The sequence below is a fragment of the Piliocolobus tephrosceles genome, chromosome 4 (assembly GCF_002776525.5).
Source record: "Piliocolobus tephrosceles isolate RC106 chromosome 4, ASM277652v3, whole genome shotgun sequence".
Classification (NCBI taxonomy): domain Eukaryota; kingdom Metazoa; phylum Chordata; class Mammalia; order Primates; family Cercopithecidae; genus Piliocolobus; species Piliocolobus tephrosceles.
In genome coordinates, this window is record NC_045437.1 from 114997456 (window position 1) to 115017130 (window position 19675).

Below are 19675 nucleotides of genomic sequence, written 5' to 3' on the forward strand. Positions count from 1 at the left end.
GTGAAACCCCATCTCTACTAAAAATACAAAAAATTACCTGGGCATTGTGGCAGACACCTGTAATCCCAGCTACTTGGGCAGCTGAATCAGGAGAAGCGCTTGAACCCGGGAGGCGGAGGTTGCAGTGAGCTAAGACAGCACCATTACACTCCAGCCTGGGCGGCAGAGCAAGACTCTGCCTCTAAATAAATAAATAAATAAATAAATAGTTCCGGTGGCTGGCTTAATTGGGAGCTATGGCTAAACATCATTCTGATTTGATCTTTTGCTGCAAGCAGGCTGGTGTTGCCATCGGAAGACTGTGTGAAAAATGTGATGGCAAGTGTGTGATTTGTGATTCCTATGTGCGTCCCTGCACTCTGGTGCGCATATGTGATGAGTGTAACTATGGATCTTACCAGGGACGCTGTGTGATCTGTGGAGGCCCTGGGGTCTCTGATGCGTATTATTGTAAGGAGTGCACCATCCAGGAGAAGGACAGAGATGGCTGCCCAAGGATTGTCAATCTGGGGAGCTCTAAAATAGACCTCTTCTATGAATGCCAAAAATACGGCTTCAAGAAGAGATGATTGGTGGGTGGCCCCTTCCTCCCCACAACATCAAGCTGCTGCAGCTGCCAGAAAACATGCCTACTACTACCAGCAGAAAGGGAGCAGAGACCATAGCATCACCAGGAGTGCCTGCTAGTGTACTGGCAGCTGGCCACCCCCTCCTCTCCCTTCACCCAGACATGTGGTAGGGATGGAAAAGGATTTTTCACAGAGCACTGTGGCACACCGTATCAAAGAAAAGTTGATAGATTAGTTAATGGTTTTTCTTGAATTCGAGAAGCAGAGATCTGTTCTCCATATTGATATGTTCTCCTTCAACCAAGATCTTCTAAAAAGAAATAATATTTTAGTCTTCTGCTTGAGGAGTTGACTGTGAAGCTACAGCCAGTGAAAACCACGTTCTTGCAGCAGCTCTGGTGGCAGCTGTCCTTGAGGAACCTTTGGTGTGTGGTGGGAAGCTATCAGAACAAGAAATGTAGGCATTTACTGTTTTTTTTTTTTGGCGGGGGGGGGGGGGGGGGGGGGCTCCGCCATCTTGAAAGGCATTTATTCATTTAACACTTGTGCTGGTGTCATGTTATTTTCCTTTTGAGAAATTGGAAACTCTTTCTGTTGCTATTATGTTAAAAAGTTGGTGTTTATTTTCTGATAAAAATAAATAAATAAACCAAGATACAGTTTGTACTGGCGAACTAAATGGAATTATTACTTGGTTTAGGGTTCCCCACCCCCCAGAGAAAATGTTTGCTTCTGATATGTTGCATGGCTCTTGTGGAGATTGGACTGTTGGTTTTTTTTTTTTTTTTTTTTGAGACGGAGTCCCGCTCTGTCGCCCAGCCTGGAGTGTGGCGCGATCTCGGCTCACTGCAAGCTCCGCCTCCCGGGTTCACGCCATTCTCCTGACTCAGCCTCCCGAGTAGCTGGGACCACAGGCACCTGCCACCACGCCCGGCTAATTTTTTGTATTTTTAGTACAGACGGGGTTTCACCGTGTTAGTCAGGATGGTCTCGATCTCCTGACCTCATGATCCGCCTGCCTCGGCCTCCCAAAGTGCTGGGATTACAGGCGTGAGCCACTGTGCCTGGCCTGGACTGTTGGTTTTTTAATGCGTCCCAAGGGTTCCTGCCCAGGGAGGGCTGACGGGCTCCTAGGTTTGGTGCCAAGCCCTCTGGAAGCACCGTCTCAGTTAATACTTAGGACAATCCTGTTAAGTCCTCGCCATTTCATAGAGGAAGAACCCGAGCTCAGAGAGGAGAGAGTGCACATTGCAGCTGACAGCGGCAGGGCAGGACCAGGCGGTCAGGCAGTGTGACCTGGGGGCTCAATGCTTATTCTCCTCACACCTTTCGAGAAGGCACAGGAAGGCATCACAATGTCGCAATTTCTGCACAATTAGTGCAAAGTCTCACCTGTGAGCTTGCCTGGGGCAACCAGGAGAGGCTGGGGGCTCCTTCTTCACCAGGCCCTGCTGCCTCTATATGAGTCTTCCTTGTATTTTAGCCCTGTAGCTAAGTTTCCAGTTTGTGGGTTCCTATACCACATGTGCTGAGTTAAAAGAACAGGTGGGCATCGGCGCAGTTCCTGCGTTAGCTGCGTGACTTTGAGGAGGCCCCGCTACCTTTCTGAGCCGCATAGCCGCATTTCCACTTGGGCGAAGCGGGATGAGCCGGCCCCGGAGGCGGGGGGGAAGGATTATTTTAACTGGGGAGCAACGTAAAGAGTGCACCTGCAACACGGCTGCTGCTGAGTCAGTGCCCGCTCTGCCTTTCTCTTTGAGAGTAAGGCTTGCGTCTCGCCTGCTCTAGCGCCCCAGGTTTGAACGCAGTGGGCGCACAGGAGGAAACATTGGTTCACGAATACAATGCCAGCAAAGTAAAATTTTTCATCCATGTCCTTTTTTCGGGGTATTTCAAGCGGAGGAGCCCTGAGTGAAGAAGATTCTGCTTCCCTGAGTTCAGGTTCTGGCAGTGATGGACGGGGAAAAACGAGCCGCGGCGCGGGTCCCTGGCGGTCGCTGGAACGCTTGTGAGTGAGGTTGGTACCTGCGAGGGCACAGCGGGGCCTCGGGAAGTCGCAGCCGCCGGCAGAGGGCGCCCTGGGCACACGGAGCGCGCGGCGCTCGGGTTGGGGCGCTGGGTAGGTGCGGGGCACCGGCTGCAGTCCGGCGTTGACCGCAGCCGGGACCCGCCCGCCACCTGGGCGGAGAAGGAGATCCGTGGCGCAGCGGCGCGCGCTGGCCCGGATCGCGGCTGCGCCGCGCCCTCCCTGCGAGCGGTGAGTACAGGCGCCCACGGGCATCTCTCACCCTACTTAGGGGGCACTTGGAGACAACGCATGTCCGACATCGGCCGGCAGTTCTAGGAGTTGATGTGCAGAGAATGGGGGGCTCCTGCTCGCTTATGGCTTTGGATCGGGCTAGGGGTTGACCCCAAGAGGCGCTGGATGTCGGGGACGAGCTTTGCTTTCAGGGGACTCAAGCTTACTTGAGGTTCTGATATCGGATTTGTCTCGCCGGCCCTAAGCGTGCTGCGCTGAGATCCGGAGACTGGCGAGATAATCAGGGAGGGCAAACACTCACCCGGGCGTCCTCCGCCCACCTCGCCCGCAGAACCATCCAGGGGGACCACGTGCAGCTGTCGCCCGCAACTCTGACTGTCAAGCGAGGACCGCCCCCAGGGCAGGGGAGGGGACGCGCGGGCGGGGTGGGCTGTGCCCCGCGGGAACCCCGCCGGCCTGTGCGCCTGCTGGTTCCAGCTCGGCTCGCTGCCTCGCATTGCCACAGGCTCCTGAGAGGTCGCGGGCAGTTCCTGCGGGGATGCGCAGGGCCCTGCCCTGTAGGGCTGAAGGCCGCCCGAGGTTCACCAAGGCTCTGGGCTCCCGAAAGGAAGCCAAGAAAAGAAGCTGCCCAGGGGACCAGTCCTGGGAATGCTCTCTCCCAAGGAAGCTCCGAGCGCCCAGGAGCCCTTAGCCTGGGTACAGTGCCCCTTGAACAATCCCTAGCTGTTCAAGGCAGTGGGGCGGCGCCTCCTCTCTAGCTACCTGGCCTGGGATCCTTTCCCCAAACTCACCCCGGCGATTTTTGCGCACCGGGAGCCGAACCCCTGCGACTGGGCTCAGGCATGCTTCCTCAGCGTTTCAGAGCCGTTGCGCCTTGGCGAAGTCCACATTCCAAGCTCCAGGGGCTTTGAGAGAGACGACTCCAAGGCAAGGTAGGTGGCTGGGACGGGCTTGCCCTGGGGATTATTAGGTTGGGCTTGACGTGAGTAAAGATGTGATCTGCTTAAGTCTTGGAGAAAGACCGTGTGTTTTCTCTTTGCTTTTTAAGGCGTTTGGAGAGCTGCTGAGGAGCCAGCGGCTTGGAGGAGCGAGAAGACATGTATTTTCAGCTGTGTCTCAGAAGGGGAGAATTTCCTGTCATCACCAGAGAAGCAACAGCCCCGAAATGTGATTGCAACTGACTAACAGAGCAGAGGCCCAGGAGTCATTGGATTGATGATTTAGAACATGCTAAAAAGCCAACGCTTTATTTGGGGGAATTCAGGGGCTTACTGGTGCCCAGGACAGTGACCTGCAGCAAGGGAGTCAGAAGACAAATGTAGAGATCAAGAGTGACAGTCCTCAGGATTGACTTGGATTGCCACTAAAGCAGTCCTCTGATGGAATGTTGGTGAGGTCCTCTGCCAGGGAAGCAATAGGGCTGTGCAAGGGGCTACCTGGTGGGGAGGACTCCTGGAAATCTGACTGACCCCTGTTCCCTGCTTAGGAACTTGAGGGGTGTCAGAGCCCCTGATGTGCTTTCCCTTAGGAAGATGAGGACTCTGAACACCTCTGCCATGGACGGGACTGGGCTGGTGGTGGAGAGGGACTTCTCTGTTCGTATCCTCACTGCCTGTTTCCTGTCGCTTCTCATCCTGTCCACGCTCCTGGGGAACACGCTGGTCTGTGCTGCAGTTATCAGGTTCCGACACCTGCGGTCCAAGGTGACCAACTTCTTTGTCATCTCCTTGGCTGTGTCAGATCTCTTGGTGGCCGTCTTGGTCATGCCCTGGAAAGCAGTGGCTGAGATTGCTGGCTTCTGGCCCTTTGGGTCCTTCTGTAACATCTGGGTGGCCTTTGACATCATGTGCTCCACCGCGTCCATCCTCAACCTCTGTGTGATCAGCGTGGACAGGTACTGGGCTATCTCCAGCCCTTTCCGGTATGAGAGAAAGATGACCCCCAAGGCAGCCTTCATCCTGATCAGTGTGGCATGGACCTTGTCTGTACTCATCTCCTTCATCCCAGTGCAGCTCAGCTGGCACAAGGCAAAACCCACCAGCCCCTCTGATGGGAATGCCACTTCCCTGGCCGAGACCATAGACAACTGTGATTCCAGCCTCAGCAGGACATATGCCATCTCATCCTCTGTAATAAGTTTTTACATCCCTGTGGCCATCATGATTGTCACCTACACCAGGATCTACAGGATTGCTCAGAAACAAATACGGCGCATTGCGGCCTTGGAGAGGGCAGCAGTCCATGCCAAGAATTGCCAGACCACCACAGGTAATGGAAAGCCTATCGAATGTTCTCAACCGGAAAGTTCTTTTAAGATGTCCTTCAAAAGAGAAACTAAAGTCCTGAAGACGCTGTCGGTGATCATGGGCGTGTTTGTGTGCTGCTGGCTGCCTTTCTTCGTCTTGAACTGCATTTTGCCCTTCTGTGGGTCTGGGGAGACACAGCCTTTCTGCATTGATTCCATCACCTTTGACGTGTTTGTGTGGTTTGGGTGGGCGAATTCATCCTTGAACCCCATCATTTATGCCTTTAATGCTGATTTTCGGAAGGCATTTTCAACCCTCTTAGGATGCTACAGACTTTGCCCTGCGACAAATAATGCCATAGAGACGGTGAGTATCAATAACAACGGGGCCGCGATGTTTTCCAGCCATCACGAGCCACGAGGTTCTATCTCCAAGGAGTGCAATCTGGTTTACCTGATCCCACATGCTGTGGGCTCCTCTGAGGACCTGAAAAAGGAGGAGGCAGCTGGAATCGCCAGACCCTTGGAGAAGCTGTCCCCAGCCCTATCGGTCATATTGGACTATGACACTGACGTCTCTCTGGAGAAGATCCAACCCATCACACAAAACGGACAGCACCCAACTTGAACTCCCAGATGAATCCTGCCACACATGCTCATCCCAAAAGCTAGAGGAACTTGCTCTGGGGCTTGCTGTTAAGAAACTAAGGTATGGTGAGACTCTGAGGTGTCAGGAGAGCCCTCTGCTGCTTTCCAACACACAACTAACTCTATTTGCAAATACATTCCAGTGTATTTTCTGTGTTGTTCATAGTCAATCAAACGGGGACACTACAAACATGGGGAGCCACAAGGGACATGTCTTTGGCTTCAGAATTGTTTTTAGAAATTTATTCTTATCTTAGGACTTACAAAATAGGGCAAAGAATCAACAGTGAACAGCTTCACTTAAAATCAAATCTTTCTGGGAAGAAAATGAGACGGGTTGAGTTTGCTGTATACAAACAGGTGCTAACACTGTTCCAAGCAAAGTTTTCAGATTGTAAAGGTAGGTGCATGCCTTCAGACATTGTTTCTAAAACATTAATTGAGCCTCACAGTAGGAATGAAAATTTTTTCCAGAATTGAGAGATGTTTTGTTGATATTGGTTCTATTTATTTATTGTATATATGGATATTTTTAATTTATTATATAATAAATCTATATTTATCATATTTAATAGGACAAATTAATGAGCTTTATCCAAGACCTTACAACCACATTTCTGGCCATTTAACTAGCACTTTATAAGCCAATGAAACAAACACACAGATTCTGTGACGTTCTAAATGTTCATGTAACTTCTAGAAACAGAGCAGAAACTGATAGATAAGAGAATAAAGTTGAAATGATTCCTTAAAATTCATGGATACAAATAAATGCAAGGTGAGAATTGACAAATGCTATAAATGCTTTTTTTTCTGAAAAGATTTTGAAAAATTTAAAAAAGTACAGCTACTACTGTGTTCAAAATGTTTTAAATGACAAAAGACTTTCCCAGGGGAATTTGCAATTCTGTAAATATCCTAAATAAAAGCCAGCTTCAGAGGAACCCAGCATTAAATTTATGATCTTCATTGGTAATGAAAAGTATACGCTGCTTTGTATTTATGTAAAATAATTGGCCCTCTCCATCTTTTCTCATTTCACGTGTCAGGTAGTTTTTCTGAACCAGACAAATGGCTTTCCTGGAGAGAGATGCATAGCAAGGACAGTGGGTTACAGCAGTCCCACTAAGGGACCAGACTCAAACCCTGCATTTCCAACTTACCAGGTCAAACCAAGCCACTCAGTGGGGCTACTTTTTGTAGTGCTTCCATCTGAATTTAGAGCTGAGTTTTAAAGAAGTCTTTAAATGTTAATGGTATACTGACCAACGAATAGTGCCTCATTGTCATCCTTGAGTCAGATACTTCTGTTGGTGGGAGAAACAGAAGAATCCTTCCCTTTGGGTGTATTGAGCCCCCTAAAGCCATCAGCATCTCTTTTGACAAATGCTAGTCCTTTCTCTGTGCTTTGGAATCAAGTTCCTGCATCATCACCCGGACTGTAAAAAGTATCATAAGCCTCCCTTGCCAGATGCCAACTCATGAGGCATTTCAACAGAGTTTCTTTGAAATGTTTACAAAGTATTCTTCTTGATAAGCAATGAACTTAACATTTAGATGCAATCCGTGGAAAGAAAAAACATCTGAAAAATATCTCCTGCATCAGGTCTGTGTTGTTTATGTATTGTGAATGTTTTCTTAATTTTATTGGCTGTATGCTTTCTTACACATAATAAAAATATTTTGTGAACTCAAATCAACCCTGAATGAGCTGTGTTGCATTTGCTAAACATGTTTTTAAAACTAGAACATTTCAGATCTACAAGGAAGGAAACAGGCATTTTCAAGTATATATATATTTTTTCTTTAATGGGAGTTTCTTCTGTTACATATGGCACATGTTGCCTTTGAATATTTCTAGTGAAAATGTTTTCTGATTTGGGCTATATACTCTTTTGTCTTCTGTCTTAATAATTTTTTTTGAAAAGAGGAATTACTTGAGGAATTATTTTACTTTTCATTTCACAGATTTTAAAACTTTCTAAAATCTCTGCTTTTTCTTTCAAAAAGCCTATTTTAAAGAAAATAAAAATTTCAGAAAAGACCATGGCTTGCTGCTGGGTTGTTGTAGCCTCTCAGCTGATGGCAACCATTGTACATGTGATGGTTGTTTTAAAAGTAAGATATAACAATTTTTTTTTTTTTCTGGACAGAATATACAGGTTGTGATGCTGAGCTCACCAAAATGTCTTATGAGGCACATCCATAGGTCCTGCCAAAGCTACTCAGTTAATATACTAAGCCATTTTTTTCCCCCTGTACTGAGGAAAGAGAACAGCTAAACGACAGGTGATATAGAAATTAAGGGTTAGGTTTGTAATTTGGAACATCACATAACAGATGGTGTCTTTTTAAATTCCGAATTTGCCTTCTCTGGGCTTTGGCATATAATGAACATATCTAGAATGAGCACCCATAAAGCATGATGCCTTTTCTCTCTGTTTCATAACTTTATGGGTATCTTTATTCTTTGAAGCCTAATTTTGTTCTTAAATTGGAAGCTCAGCAACACAAGCTACAATGCTCAGGCAGAATTGTCAAACCAATGAAATAGGAGCCTTTACAGTTGTATCTCCTCGGCAAAAGAGTGAAAATGAGTGATATGTCTAGAAATTATGTTCAATAATTATAACATTCAATACACCTTCAGTGAGACTATACTTTGGATTCCTGGCATATTGAATTGATAAAGGGCATCTTAGAAAATGTTACTTTTACTCAAAGAAGCTTTCAGAGAACTTGATTTATAATTATAAAAGTGAAATTACAAGATGACATTCACTTCATTTTTAACTGTATTTGTGAGCCTTAATAATTCTAAATATATGTGAAACACTTTACTAAAATTAAGGCAGCCTGAAAGAGATGCTTTTTTTCCCTCTCCATCCAAGAAGGCATCTTTCCTAATCAACTAGATACACAGGTCTTATTGGTCACTGACACAGCAGGAAGTTTTGTGGAAGTGGGGACTGAGCACTGGGCTTCGATGTGTAGGGTAGGTTTCATTCAGGAAAGTTACTGGTTTCTCTTGGCATCTAAGCAAGTCATGCTTTCTGAGCCTCAGTTATCCTGAGCCATTAAATGGGAGGAGCAAAACCTCTGCATTAACTTTCTCAATGGGGGTGTTGCCCCCCAAAGCAAATTGATATGTAGTCTAACTTCAGTGACTTTCTGAACTCCCCACTCTCTGGGGACTCCACCACGATTTATCTCCAGGCCTGCACCAGCAGCATGTCAGCCACTCTCTCCCCCAGAGCCAGCCCACAGCTGAGGGCCTGGAATGTAGAAAAGCTCAGGGTTTGTTTCAGGCAGGGGAGGGCTGACATTTCAGGTAGGAATTGCAGCTACCTGTGTGAGCATAGCCCTATGCCTTTGCCTCTCAGCCTGTTTGCCCATTTGTGAAATTGAAATAAATATGCAGGTTCTTGGGAGGGTTAAAATGAAGTTAATGCCTATGAGGGCTCTGAGCACTGAGATGTGCTCACTGATTCTTTGCAAGATCTCTATTTTGAAGGGGTTAATCACAATATTTGTTACATTAGTAATAATGGATTTGCTATATACTTGACTTGTTGTATGTTTGCTTAAAGCAAGTGGAAATGACTTGCAGAGTACAGGTGGTTTGGGATTTTCCCAGACACTATTGTCTTTTGCTGCGGTTATCTGGTATTCCAAAAGCAAGTGGCTTTTTATATCTGTGTGGTTAAGAAAATTGCTTTCAGTTACCGCTAGATACTGATGGGATACATCTATCCACAACATTTTCTTCTTAAAATGTCTTTATCTTGTAGAATTTGTTTCAGGAGTAATAAATGAGTTGATGGCCTGCCGGCTGTTAAATTTAGGACTTACTGCTTTGCACGATCTGGTTACTTTGGTCATGAGAAGGACTGAGCCCTCTGGGCTATGAAATTGTAGTAGTGTATAGATTAGATGCATCTCTATGGATATGTTTGAGACTTCCTGGATATAAATGATGACAAATCAACCTATTTATTTTATGGAGGATTGAGAGGATGGTGAGCATTCTAGCACAGACAAAACTGCTAAGATTTTGTTACCAGGCCAATCTATGTTGCCTTCTGTCACGTTAAGTAACTTCTGTGTGATGCACAGAATTTAAAAAGCAGCATTTGGACTTTAGTCTGTTACATCATTCAAGATTTGGGAGTTGTAATTTAAATAGTATTAGAAGCTCAAGAATAATCTCTGATTTAAAAGGGTTTAACTTTCTAATCACTATGAGAAAATATACAAAGCCAGTTGGAATTTTTCTCATGCTCATAGAATACAGACTCTACCAGCTTTCAAAATGGGTAAATGTTTTCAGCCATTGAAAAGGATCTGCCCTGAGCTGCGTACTCAGAAGTGATACTACTTCTCACGCTTCCACTGGCAGAAATGCTAGCAAAATGGCAGTGGTGGTGGGACCTAGGAAGGCTGAATTGTAGGGCAAGATGTTTCATTTCATTTTTTTAAAAAATGGACAGGCTGCTTTACATTCCTTGAAAGTAAGGTGGTGGGTTGGTCTCTACAATAAGGGGGTTAGATAAGATGCTTTCTAAGATATCTTCTGGCTTAGAAATAGGAGACATATGGCTAACACAGTGAAACCCCATCTCTACTAAAAATACAAACAATTAGCCGGACGTGGTGGTGCACGCCTGTAGTCCCAGCTACTTGGGAGGCTGAGGCAGGAGAATCATTTGAACCTGGGAAGCGGAGATTGCAGTAAGCTGAGATTGGCCACTGCACTCCAACCTGGGTGACAGAGCAAGATTCCGTCTCAAAAAAAAAAAAAAAAAAAAAAAGGAATAGGAGATATAAAATTCATTATAGGCAAAATATGACTCTGATAGGTTCCCCCAATGAATTTCTCAAGTCCCCATTCTCTTTGCTTTCAGAAAGCTAACAGAGGGATATTTATAAAATGCAAATTTGATGGCTATGCCAATGCTTAACATTGTTTGATGGCTCCCAATTACTTTAAGTAAAAAAATAAAGTTCATTCAGAGCCTTTCAAGATCCTGCCTCTGGTGGCCTCTGCAGCCTCATCTATTGCTATGACCGCAGCAGCACCACCCTGCAGGCATTGTGAGCTTCGTCCAGTTTTTGGAGTCCTTTCTTGCTTTTAGGCCTCTGTGTCTGCCATTCCCTGACCTGGGGCACCCTTCCCTGTTGCCTGTCCGTCCACTCCGACTCGCCGGAGTTCCTCCTTGGCGTCTTCTTCCCACCTCTACTCCCTAATTTCTTCCCAAAGGCCCACCACGTTGTCGTGAAATGATCTCCTTACTTCCTTATCATTTTCCCTACATCATGTGCATATGAGAGCCAAAGCTATTTCATTTCTTTCCCTCCTCTCTTTGTATATTCCTAAGCCTCTGACACACTCCCTGTCTTATAGGAGTTGCTTATTAAATCTTTGTTAAATGAATGAAAGAATGAACAAGTCAAAATAAGGAATGCTGGAGTCACAATTTCAGCGAAGTGTATTTCTGGGTGCTTGATGTATTTGTGTAAGTCTACAAGGCTTTCTCTAAAGTCTTTGGGTACAACTTCCACATGATTTCTGAGGCTTGCGGTTCCCTAGAGTGACATGGTTATATAGAGGTAATTGTATACACACACACACACACACGTACTTAGAGACATATACATATATATACATACATATATGCATACACATACATATGTGTGTATATGTATATATATGATTCAATACAATTTGAAGTTAGTAACCTTTTAGGAGCACTTTTTATGATTCAGACCTGTGCTGGATGCTAGGGACACAGAAATGAATTAGACACTATTCTAGTCTTAGAGGAGAAAGACATATATGCAAATAAACCATCATCAAAAAATGTTTTGAAAGTATGATGTAAGGAGAAGGACATTTTTTTCCAGATAATGCCAATAATTCAATTTTATTGAGCCTTGATAACCACATGCCCTGCGTTGCGTCAAGCACTGTGCGTATTCCTCATCTCACTCCATTCTGATACTCATCCTATGAGGTGGGCACACTTACCATCATTGCTATCTTACAGATCATAATTAATATTGAGAGAGGGCATGTAATGTGTTCAAGGTCACATAGCTGGTAAATGATGGGGCCAGCTTTGAATTTAGGCTGTCTGACTTCAAAGCCTATTCTTTTAATCAAGAATCTGTTTACCAGGAAATAGTCCTAACCAAACAAGGACTTCCTAAGAGGGTTCCAAATATCTCAAATACAGTGCATTAAAAAATTCTTATTATTATTGACATTCTTCAAGGATATACAAAAAGTAGAGACAACGGTTTTATAAACTTCTGCAAACCAGCTGTGAACATTACCGGGCTGTGAACATTAGCAACACTGAGGTTGATGGTCTTTGAAAGGGTTAAGTGAGCAATGACAACAGGAAACTTGTATCTTTGGGTAGAGTGGAAGAAAACGTTTGAGCCATTTACATTTCAAAAACATGACCTTGTGGAGTTCAAAGATAACAAAATAGGGAGATGGCTTACTCAAGGGCTGAAACATTCCTATGTTTGCAGATCAATTCAGTCAGGATACACCTTATTTCAGTAAACACTTACCTACACTTGCCTGGTGCTTTTGCAGAGGGACATGAGAGGGTAAAGGCAAGATGGGGAAGACCCGGGAGTGTTGCTGGCAGAGCATGGGAACTGAGCACAGCGCTGGGAAGGAAGTGGCATTGGAGGTGGGCTTGAAGGACGGACAGAGCTTTGACAGGTGGAAAGAGACAGGGAATGAGTAGAGCTGGGGTGGGAGCTCCAGTGCCTGAAAACATGGGACTGGGAAGTGGGTGCTAGATGGATTTTCTGGCTATAGGACGTGAAGTGGAGATTAATTTAAATGTATTAGGTTTGGTCCAAATGGGGACTTACAGGCTGCGAATTAGTGGCTTTGGAGTGATCTCTACCCTCTGCAGAACCCCCTTCTCTGTCACCTGAATAATTAACCAGATTATCTCCTGGGAGCCCCTGAGTATGAGCATGACCTTCCCTTCTGCACACCCTCTCCAGCTGTGCTCACCTGCCCACTGCTCTCAAAGGCACGCTGGTGGCACCTCTTTGCTTTTCTTCCAGCTGGGACACCCTTCCTCCCTGTCATCCTCATCTGTTTGAGACTCATTTCAAGTGTGGGCCTCAGAACTGGAATCCTTCCCTCCAGACTCCAGCCCCCCTGCAGGACATCCATCTTGTCCTGTGTGCTGTTTGGTTCCCGTTCTCTCCAGTGAGTGAGGCAGCCCTTGGAGGGCTCGGTGTGTCCTTTTCAACACTGTATTCCCAGCACGCACATGGCCTGACATGCAATAGGCACCCAAGTTAATATTTTAGTCCATTAGATGAATAAGTGAATTGATAACTTTATAAAAAGTTTAGGTGCTTATACACACACTTTAATTTTTGTTACGGGATTCACTTTGCTGAGTTTATAAGGGCTGATCTTTTCTGTTAAATTAGGTTTCTCCATCACTGACACAATCACAGGAAAAATAAGTGACATAGTGTTTAAATGGCTCTCTCTCATGAGGATGTGCCTGGATAGCAGTCAACCCTTTTATCCAGGAGAGAGAGGAAATGTCAACCAAATGTCACAAATGTGCTCCCAGATTATCTAGCCCCACACATGCTGTTTTGAGATTGAGTTTTTAGGACAGATGTATTTAGCATTATACACATGTTGACTGTAATTAAGATAATGGTCAGCCCCATTTGTAAGAGCTTCTTTAATGTACCCTGCTGTTTACTGTTAAATAGTTGAGGGGGGGATGTCAGGGGAGACGGGTGCTCCACGCTAATTCTGCCAAAACAGCTGTGGGTTTTTACTTACTGTAAAACAGTATGTTCCTGACCGGCAAATGAGAGGATTAAAGAGGATCCAGTTCAGGGGCAATAAGGTGAGGGTTCTAGTTTGTTTAAAAAGACTGGTCATAATACCTTCAAGGCAAGAGCAAATTGGCATGCCATTTTTAGAAAGCTTTCGTTGGTACTAATAAGATTGCTTGCTCCTAGGGCCATGACATTTAGAATGTCACAGTTGGATGAGGTTCCACTGAAGAGCAGAACTTCCGGGTTGGGGCAAGAAACGGACACTTTCCTGTCCTATTCGTAGCACTGTAAATGGATACAGACAAGTGGAAGGGGGATTTGGCTAAGACAACCAAACTTGAAAGCATGCACACAATCTGGCCCAGCAATCCCACTTCCACGAATCCCTTTTACATGCCTCCTCACCTGTGTGCTCAGAGATGTGTGTGTAAGGGATGCAAGCTGCAGCCTTGCTTGTAAAAGCCAGCCGAAGACAACCCAGGAGTCCAGCAGGAGGGGAATGAATTACTAAAGTGTACATTGTTGCTCGTACGTGGTAGTTTAAAAGAAAGGTAGATCCATAAGCACAGTTAAGAAAGAACGTTCAGAGCATATTACTAAGTGAAAAAACAAGTTGTCAAACAATACAGTTCCTTTTATTTCAAAAAGTGTAAGAAGTATGTATTTCTTAATGTAAATACATAGGAAAAGATGTAGAAAAGTGCCTACACACCTGAATAATGGAAACAAATAAATAAATAAATGTGCGATCATAGACAGATCTCCCATGCGGAAGAATTCCAAATAATTTAGGTAGGTAAGTCCAGCCCTCAAGTGTAAGCTCCACCCCGTGACCTTGCACCTCTGCGGTATCTCTCTCGGGAGAAGAGTGAGCTTTGGGGAGAACCGAGGAGGGGAGGCCTTAACGTTTAACTTTGTATATTTCTTGCTTTTTACAAGAATCTTGTGTTTATGTATATCGTAGGTTTAATTAAAATAAAATTATTTGGAGAAGCATGCTGGACTGGGTGTTAGGTAGGAAGAGCTCCAGCTATGGTTGCTTTGCTGGCGGGGTTGGGCCGAGGGTGCTGAGACCTTGAAAGAAGGTACAGTCTTGAGCACCGTATGTGTTTCTGAGCTCACCTGTGCACATCTCTGGCTTGATCATCCGCGCCTGGTTTGGCTGAGGCTGGCTGGGGCTGGGGCCTGGGTTGCAGAGGCTCAGAGAACCAGTGCAGATCACAGGGTTACAGGGCCTGCCCTGCTCCCAGCCCTTGCCCTTTCCCCCAGGACATGACTTTCACCACTACGTGGGGGTCTTATACAAAGGGACACTTTTACTGAGCTTCCTCGGAGTCCATATTTGGAATAATGCTGATGACATGCATCTCATTTAGAAAACAATGCATTGTGTGCCCTTCTTCTAGGTTAAATCATTTTCTCTGTTCAGCTTTTGGGAAATGATGAAACACACACACACAAGGGGGCCTTGGGGACTCCAGGTTGGGGGTCATTAGTGAGAACAGGTCTGAAGTCCTACAAGTTGACACAAAGTGGCCCTTCTCAGGGGACTGCCTTGTTTTAAGACCTTCACAGACCTCATCTACTCTTACTTTTGGTGCTCCAATGCAAATCAGATCAAACATATTAAAATGCTCCCACCTCCTTCTTAAATATATACATATATATATATATATTTGCTGCAGAAAGGAAGGATTTTTAGATGTCGTTTGTGAAATTGTTCTTAATTTTAATTTTGCAGTCCCTTTGTCATATTTTGGAGCCAATGCATTTCCCCTCAGGTCAGTTTTGGATATTTTATTAATAGTAAAAACTCAGAGCCCTGGAGACTTCTAGTACCCTGGCTCTGAACAAACCACAGCAAGAATTTTCTCCAAGTTTTGAGAGCAAAGATGTCAGGTACTGTTGGGCACAGCAGGAATGACCACTGCCATTTTCCCTGTTGAATCCTCTCTGTTTTCGGGCTCGGTTGCTGTCGCTCAAATGTTTAAGAGCCTCTTCTAAAAAGCTGTCTACGTAGTGACATCAACCACTTCTGATTCTTTTGAAACTGAAAAACACTCCAGTGTTTGTTCTTAAGTTTAACCTTTTGGGAGGTTTTCAAATTCTATTTTTCTCATCATTGACACAGATATTAAATGTTTTAGTGATATTTTTATGTTAAATGTTCCCACAGGCTCCTAATTATAGATGTTTCCAGAGAAGAGCAATGAAGGCTTCAAGTTCTAAATCCAAGGTTTGAGGATCAAACCATTTAGGGCAGTATTGAGGGAAAAGACAGGTTCCCTTATCTAATCTTTCATTCTAAAAGGAGGAAGAAATGTACGTGTGAAGCATCAGATTGTATAACCTGTAAAAGATTAGAAGAATGAGTCAAATGCAGAGGGGTCTCAGAGGCGAGATACTCAATCAGGGAGCATTGCTAATATGTAGTCAGTCGTAGACAGAGATTGGTAAATGAGGTTAAGTGATTTCAAACACAAGTTTGTATAGGAGAAGATCTCTGGGGACCTCTTTTTAGAGCATCGGTTCACGAGTGGCTGACTGCTTTGGCCAGAATAAGGTTGCATGTCATGAGGCCTCTGCTCACTCTTACTCTACGTTCACAGGAACGAGCAGTCAAGACTCAACAGTCAGCTTGATTTTTCTTGTTTTTCTCCCTGACTGTTATTAAACTACTGATGTGCATTTACTAGAGATTCCAAGTGGAACAGAGAAGGAGGTGGGTGTGGAGGGAGGGAGAGAGGGCACGGAGGAGGAGAGGAGAGCTGGCAGAGGAGAGAGCTTGGGGTTTGTCAAGATATATGGGCTACCAGTTCACATTTATTAAATGCAAGTTTTGGCTGGGCATGGTGACTCACGCCTGTAATCCCAGCACAACGGGAAGCCAAGACAGGCAGGTCACCTAAGGCCAGGAGTTTGAGACTAGCCTGGTCAACATGGCGAAACCCTGTCTCCACAAAAATTTGAAAGACAAAAGTTTGCTGGACATGATGGCAGGTGCCTGTAATCCCAGCTACTTGGGAGGCTGAGGCAGGAAAATTGCCTGAACCCGGGAAGTGGAGGTTGAGCTGGACTTTAGTCTGGGCAACAAAGTTAGACTCTGTCTCAAAAAATAAAAAATAAAAACAAAAAACAGACAAAAAATAAAAGCAAGTTTTTATTATAGGATAGATTTAGATTTACAGAAAAGCTGCAAGTGTAGTATAGGGAGTTCCCATATGCACCACACTCAGGTTCCCTTATTGGTAACACCTGATGCCAATATGGTCTCAATTAGTGAACTCATGTTGATATATTATAAATTAAAATCTATATCTTGTTTGAATTTCTTTTGTTTTCCCATAAAGGCTCTTTTCCATTCCAGGATCCCATTCAGCACAGCACATTACGTTTAGTCATCAAACATTCTCAGGGTCCTCTTGGCTGGGACAGTTTCTCAGATTTTTCTTATTTGTATGACTTTGACAGTTTTGAGGAGTAGTGGTCATTTGTAGATTATCCCTCAATCAGGATTTGTTTGCTTTTCTTATAATTAGACTGAGGTTATGGGGTTTTGGAAGGAAGACTGCCGAGCCTTTTTTTTTTTTAAGACTGAGTCTCACTCTGTCACCATGCTGGAGTGCGGTGGCACAATCTCTGCTCACTACAAGCTCTGCCTCCTGGGTTCATGCCATTCTCCTGCCTCAGCCTCCCGAGTAGCTGGGACTACAGGTGCCCGCCACTGCGCCTGGCTAATTTTTTGTATTTTTAATAGAGACAGGGTTTCACCGTGTTAGCCAGGATGGTCTTGATCTCCTGACCTCGTGATCCGCCTGCCTCGGCCTCACAAAGTGCTGGGATTACAGGCGTGAGCCAAGCCATTTTTATCACATCATATCAAGGATGTATACTATCAACATGACTTATTACCTTGCTCTCCTGGCTGAAGTAGTGTTTATCAGGCGTCTCCACTGTAAAATTACCCATATGGAAAATATGATATTCTTTTGAATATCATTATATATGCAGTTTGCACTTAGGGGTGGGTTATCTATGTGAATTATTTGGAATTCTTCTGCATAGGAGATGCGTCTATTCTTCCATGGTTGTTTGTTTATGTATTCAATTATTTATTTATGTTGGTATGGCTCATGTAACCTAAGTTCGACTTTGAGTAATAATCCAATACTACTTTATTCTGTTGCTCAGATCTTTCCACCTTTGGCCATTGGGAGCTCTGTCATTGGCTACTTGATCCCTTTGACATACCCCTATCATTGTGGGTTTTTTTTTTTTTTTTCCTGCACTTCCTTACTTTCAGGCTCTATAAGATGTTCCAGGCTCATTTCAGATATTTCCTGCCCCAGCCCTAGAATCAACCCTCTCTCCAGGGAGCTCTGGTTCCTTTTATTGGAGGATGGTGTTAGAAACCAAGATCTGGGTACTTAGGTGTGCTTGTTGCTACTGGAGTGTCATTACTTCTAGCTCTTGTTAGCTTACAGAGCAAATACATATATGCATCTTCAAGCCCATGTACATACACATAAATATTTTTATGTGTAACCATTTGTATCTATACTAAGTTAAACTTGAGTTCTTGCTGATGTCTCCAATTTGAATCCATTACCACATGGGTCATTCTAGCCTCCTCCCCTTGCTTATCTGTAACTCTCATTCTAACAGTGAGGAATCTGGCTCCTACCATCTGCCATCCATTTGCTGAATTTTATTTTATTATTATTATTTTCTAATTTCAGCTTTTATTTTAGATACAAGGGGTACATGTGTAGGATTGATACTTGGGTATGTTGGACCCAGGTAGTGAGCATAATACCTAATGGGTAGTTTTTCAACCCATGTCCCTCTCCCTCCCTTCCCTTTCTTGTAGTCTGCAGTGTCAAACGCTTATACATTGTTGGTGGGAATGAACACTAGTTCAGCCACTGTGGAAAACCATTTGGACATTTCTCAAAGAGCTTAAAACGGAGCTACCATTCAATCCAGCAACTCCATTACTGAGTATATGCCCAAAGGAATATAGATAATTATACAAAAAGACAAGACAGAAAGACACATGCACTCATATGTTCATCACTGCACTATTCACAATAGCAAAGACATGGAATCAAACAAGGTGCCCATTAATGGTGGTGGATTGGATAAAAAATGTGGTACATATATACCACGAAATACTATGCAGCCATGAAAAAGAATAAAGCCATGTCCTTTGCTGTGACATGGATGGAGTTGGAGGCCATAATCTGCAGCAAATTGATGCAGGAACAGAAAACCAAATACTGCATGTTCTCACTTACAAGTGAGAGCTAAACATTAAGTATGCATGGATGTTTACAGAATTTTAATTGTTCAATTCCAAGACACATGTATAGTGGTTTCAGAATTGTTAGCTCATATCCCTGTGGGAATCAGTTTTACCAAGTGTGTAGGTACAATGTTTATGTGCAGTTCCTTAAGGCCTTCAGTCTTACAGACTCCACCATTTCCAAAGCTACTTATGTCAGTCCTTTTTTCTTCTACCCCCTTCAGTGAGGTTGTTTCTTACATTTGTAATACAGTTAGATTATTTTGTCATAGTCTACATTCCATCTTGGGATCTCCTGAACTCCCAAATGATTAAAAATCCATACGTTAAGGTACACTGCTTATGCTGTAAAGTTCTGTGGTATTTGAGAAATACATAATGCCATGTATCCAGCATTATAATATCATGTAGAGTAGTTTCACTGCCCTAAAATACCTCCTGTGCTTTATCTGTTCAACCTTCCTTCTGCCAAGCCCCTGGCAACTGCTGATCTGTTTACTGTTTGTGTAGTTTTGCCTTTTCCAGAATGTCATATACATGAATTCATACAGTATGCACTGCCTTTAGACTGCTTCTTTCACTTAGCAATGTGCATTTAAGATTCACCCACGTCTCTGTGTAGCTTTCTCTTTCTCATTTCTTTTTATTGCTTAGTGGTATTCCATTGTATGGATGGACAGTTTATCCATTCACCTATTATATAAAGTTCACCTTGGTTGCCTCCAGTTATTGCTGATTATTTTAAAAGCTGCTATCAATATTTGCATGCAGATTTTTGTGTAGACACAATTTTTAAAATCAGTTGG

The 19675-nt window shown here is 44.2% G+C and overlaps 1 protein-coding gene and 1 pseudogene across 3 annotated transcripts in view; both read left to right on the top strand.

Moving 5' to 3' along the window:
* The first annotated feature begins 236 nt into the window (after positions 1-236).
* On the top strand, positions 237-569 carry LOC111521624 (annotated as a pseudogene).
* Positions 570-2756: 2187 nt separating this feature from the next.
* The window catches only part of DRD1 (dopamine receptor D1), a 202197-nt gene continuing 185278 nt past the window's right edge, over positions 2757-19675 (top strand). The window contains exons 1-2 of one of the 3 annotated variants that reach the window (XM_023184992.1): positions 2757-2826; positions 3878-7409. In XM_023184992.1, coding sequence (XP_023040760.1) covers positions 4362-5702 — 1341 coding nt within the window. In that variant the 5' untranslated portion in view covers positions 2757-2826; positions 3878-4361 and the 3' untranslated portion in view covers positions 5703-7409. Of the gene's footprint in view, positions 2827-2849; positions 3762-3877; positions 7419-19675 lie in introns of those variants that run through there. The other 2 variants (XR_002724997.2, XM_031935405.1) reach the window with 2 other exon arrangements.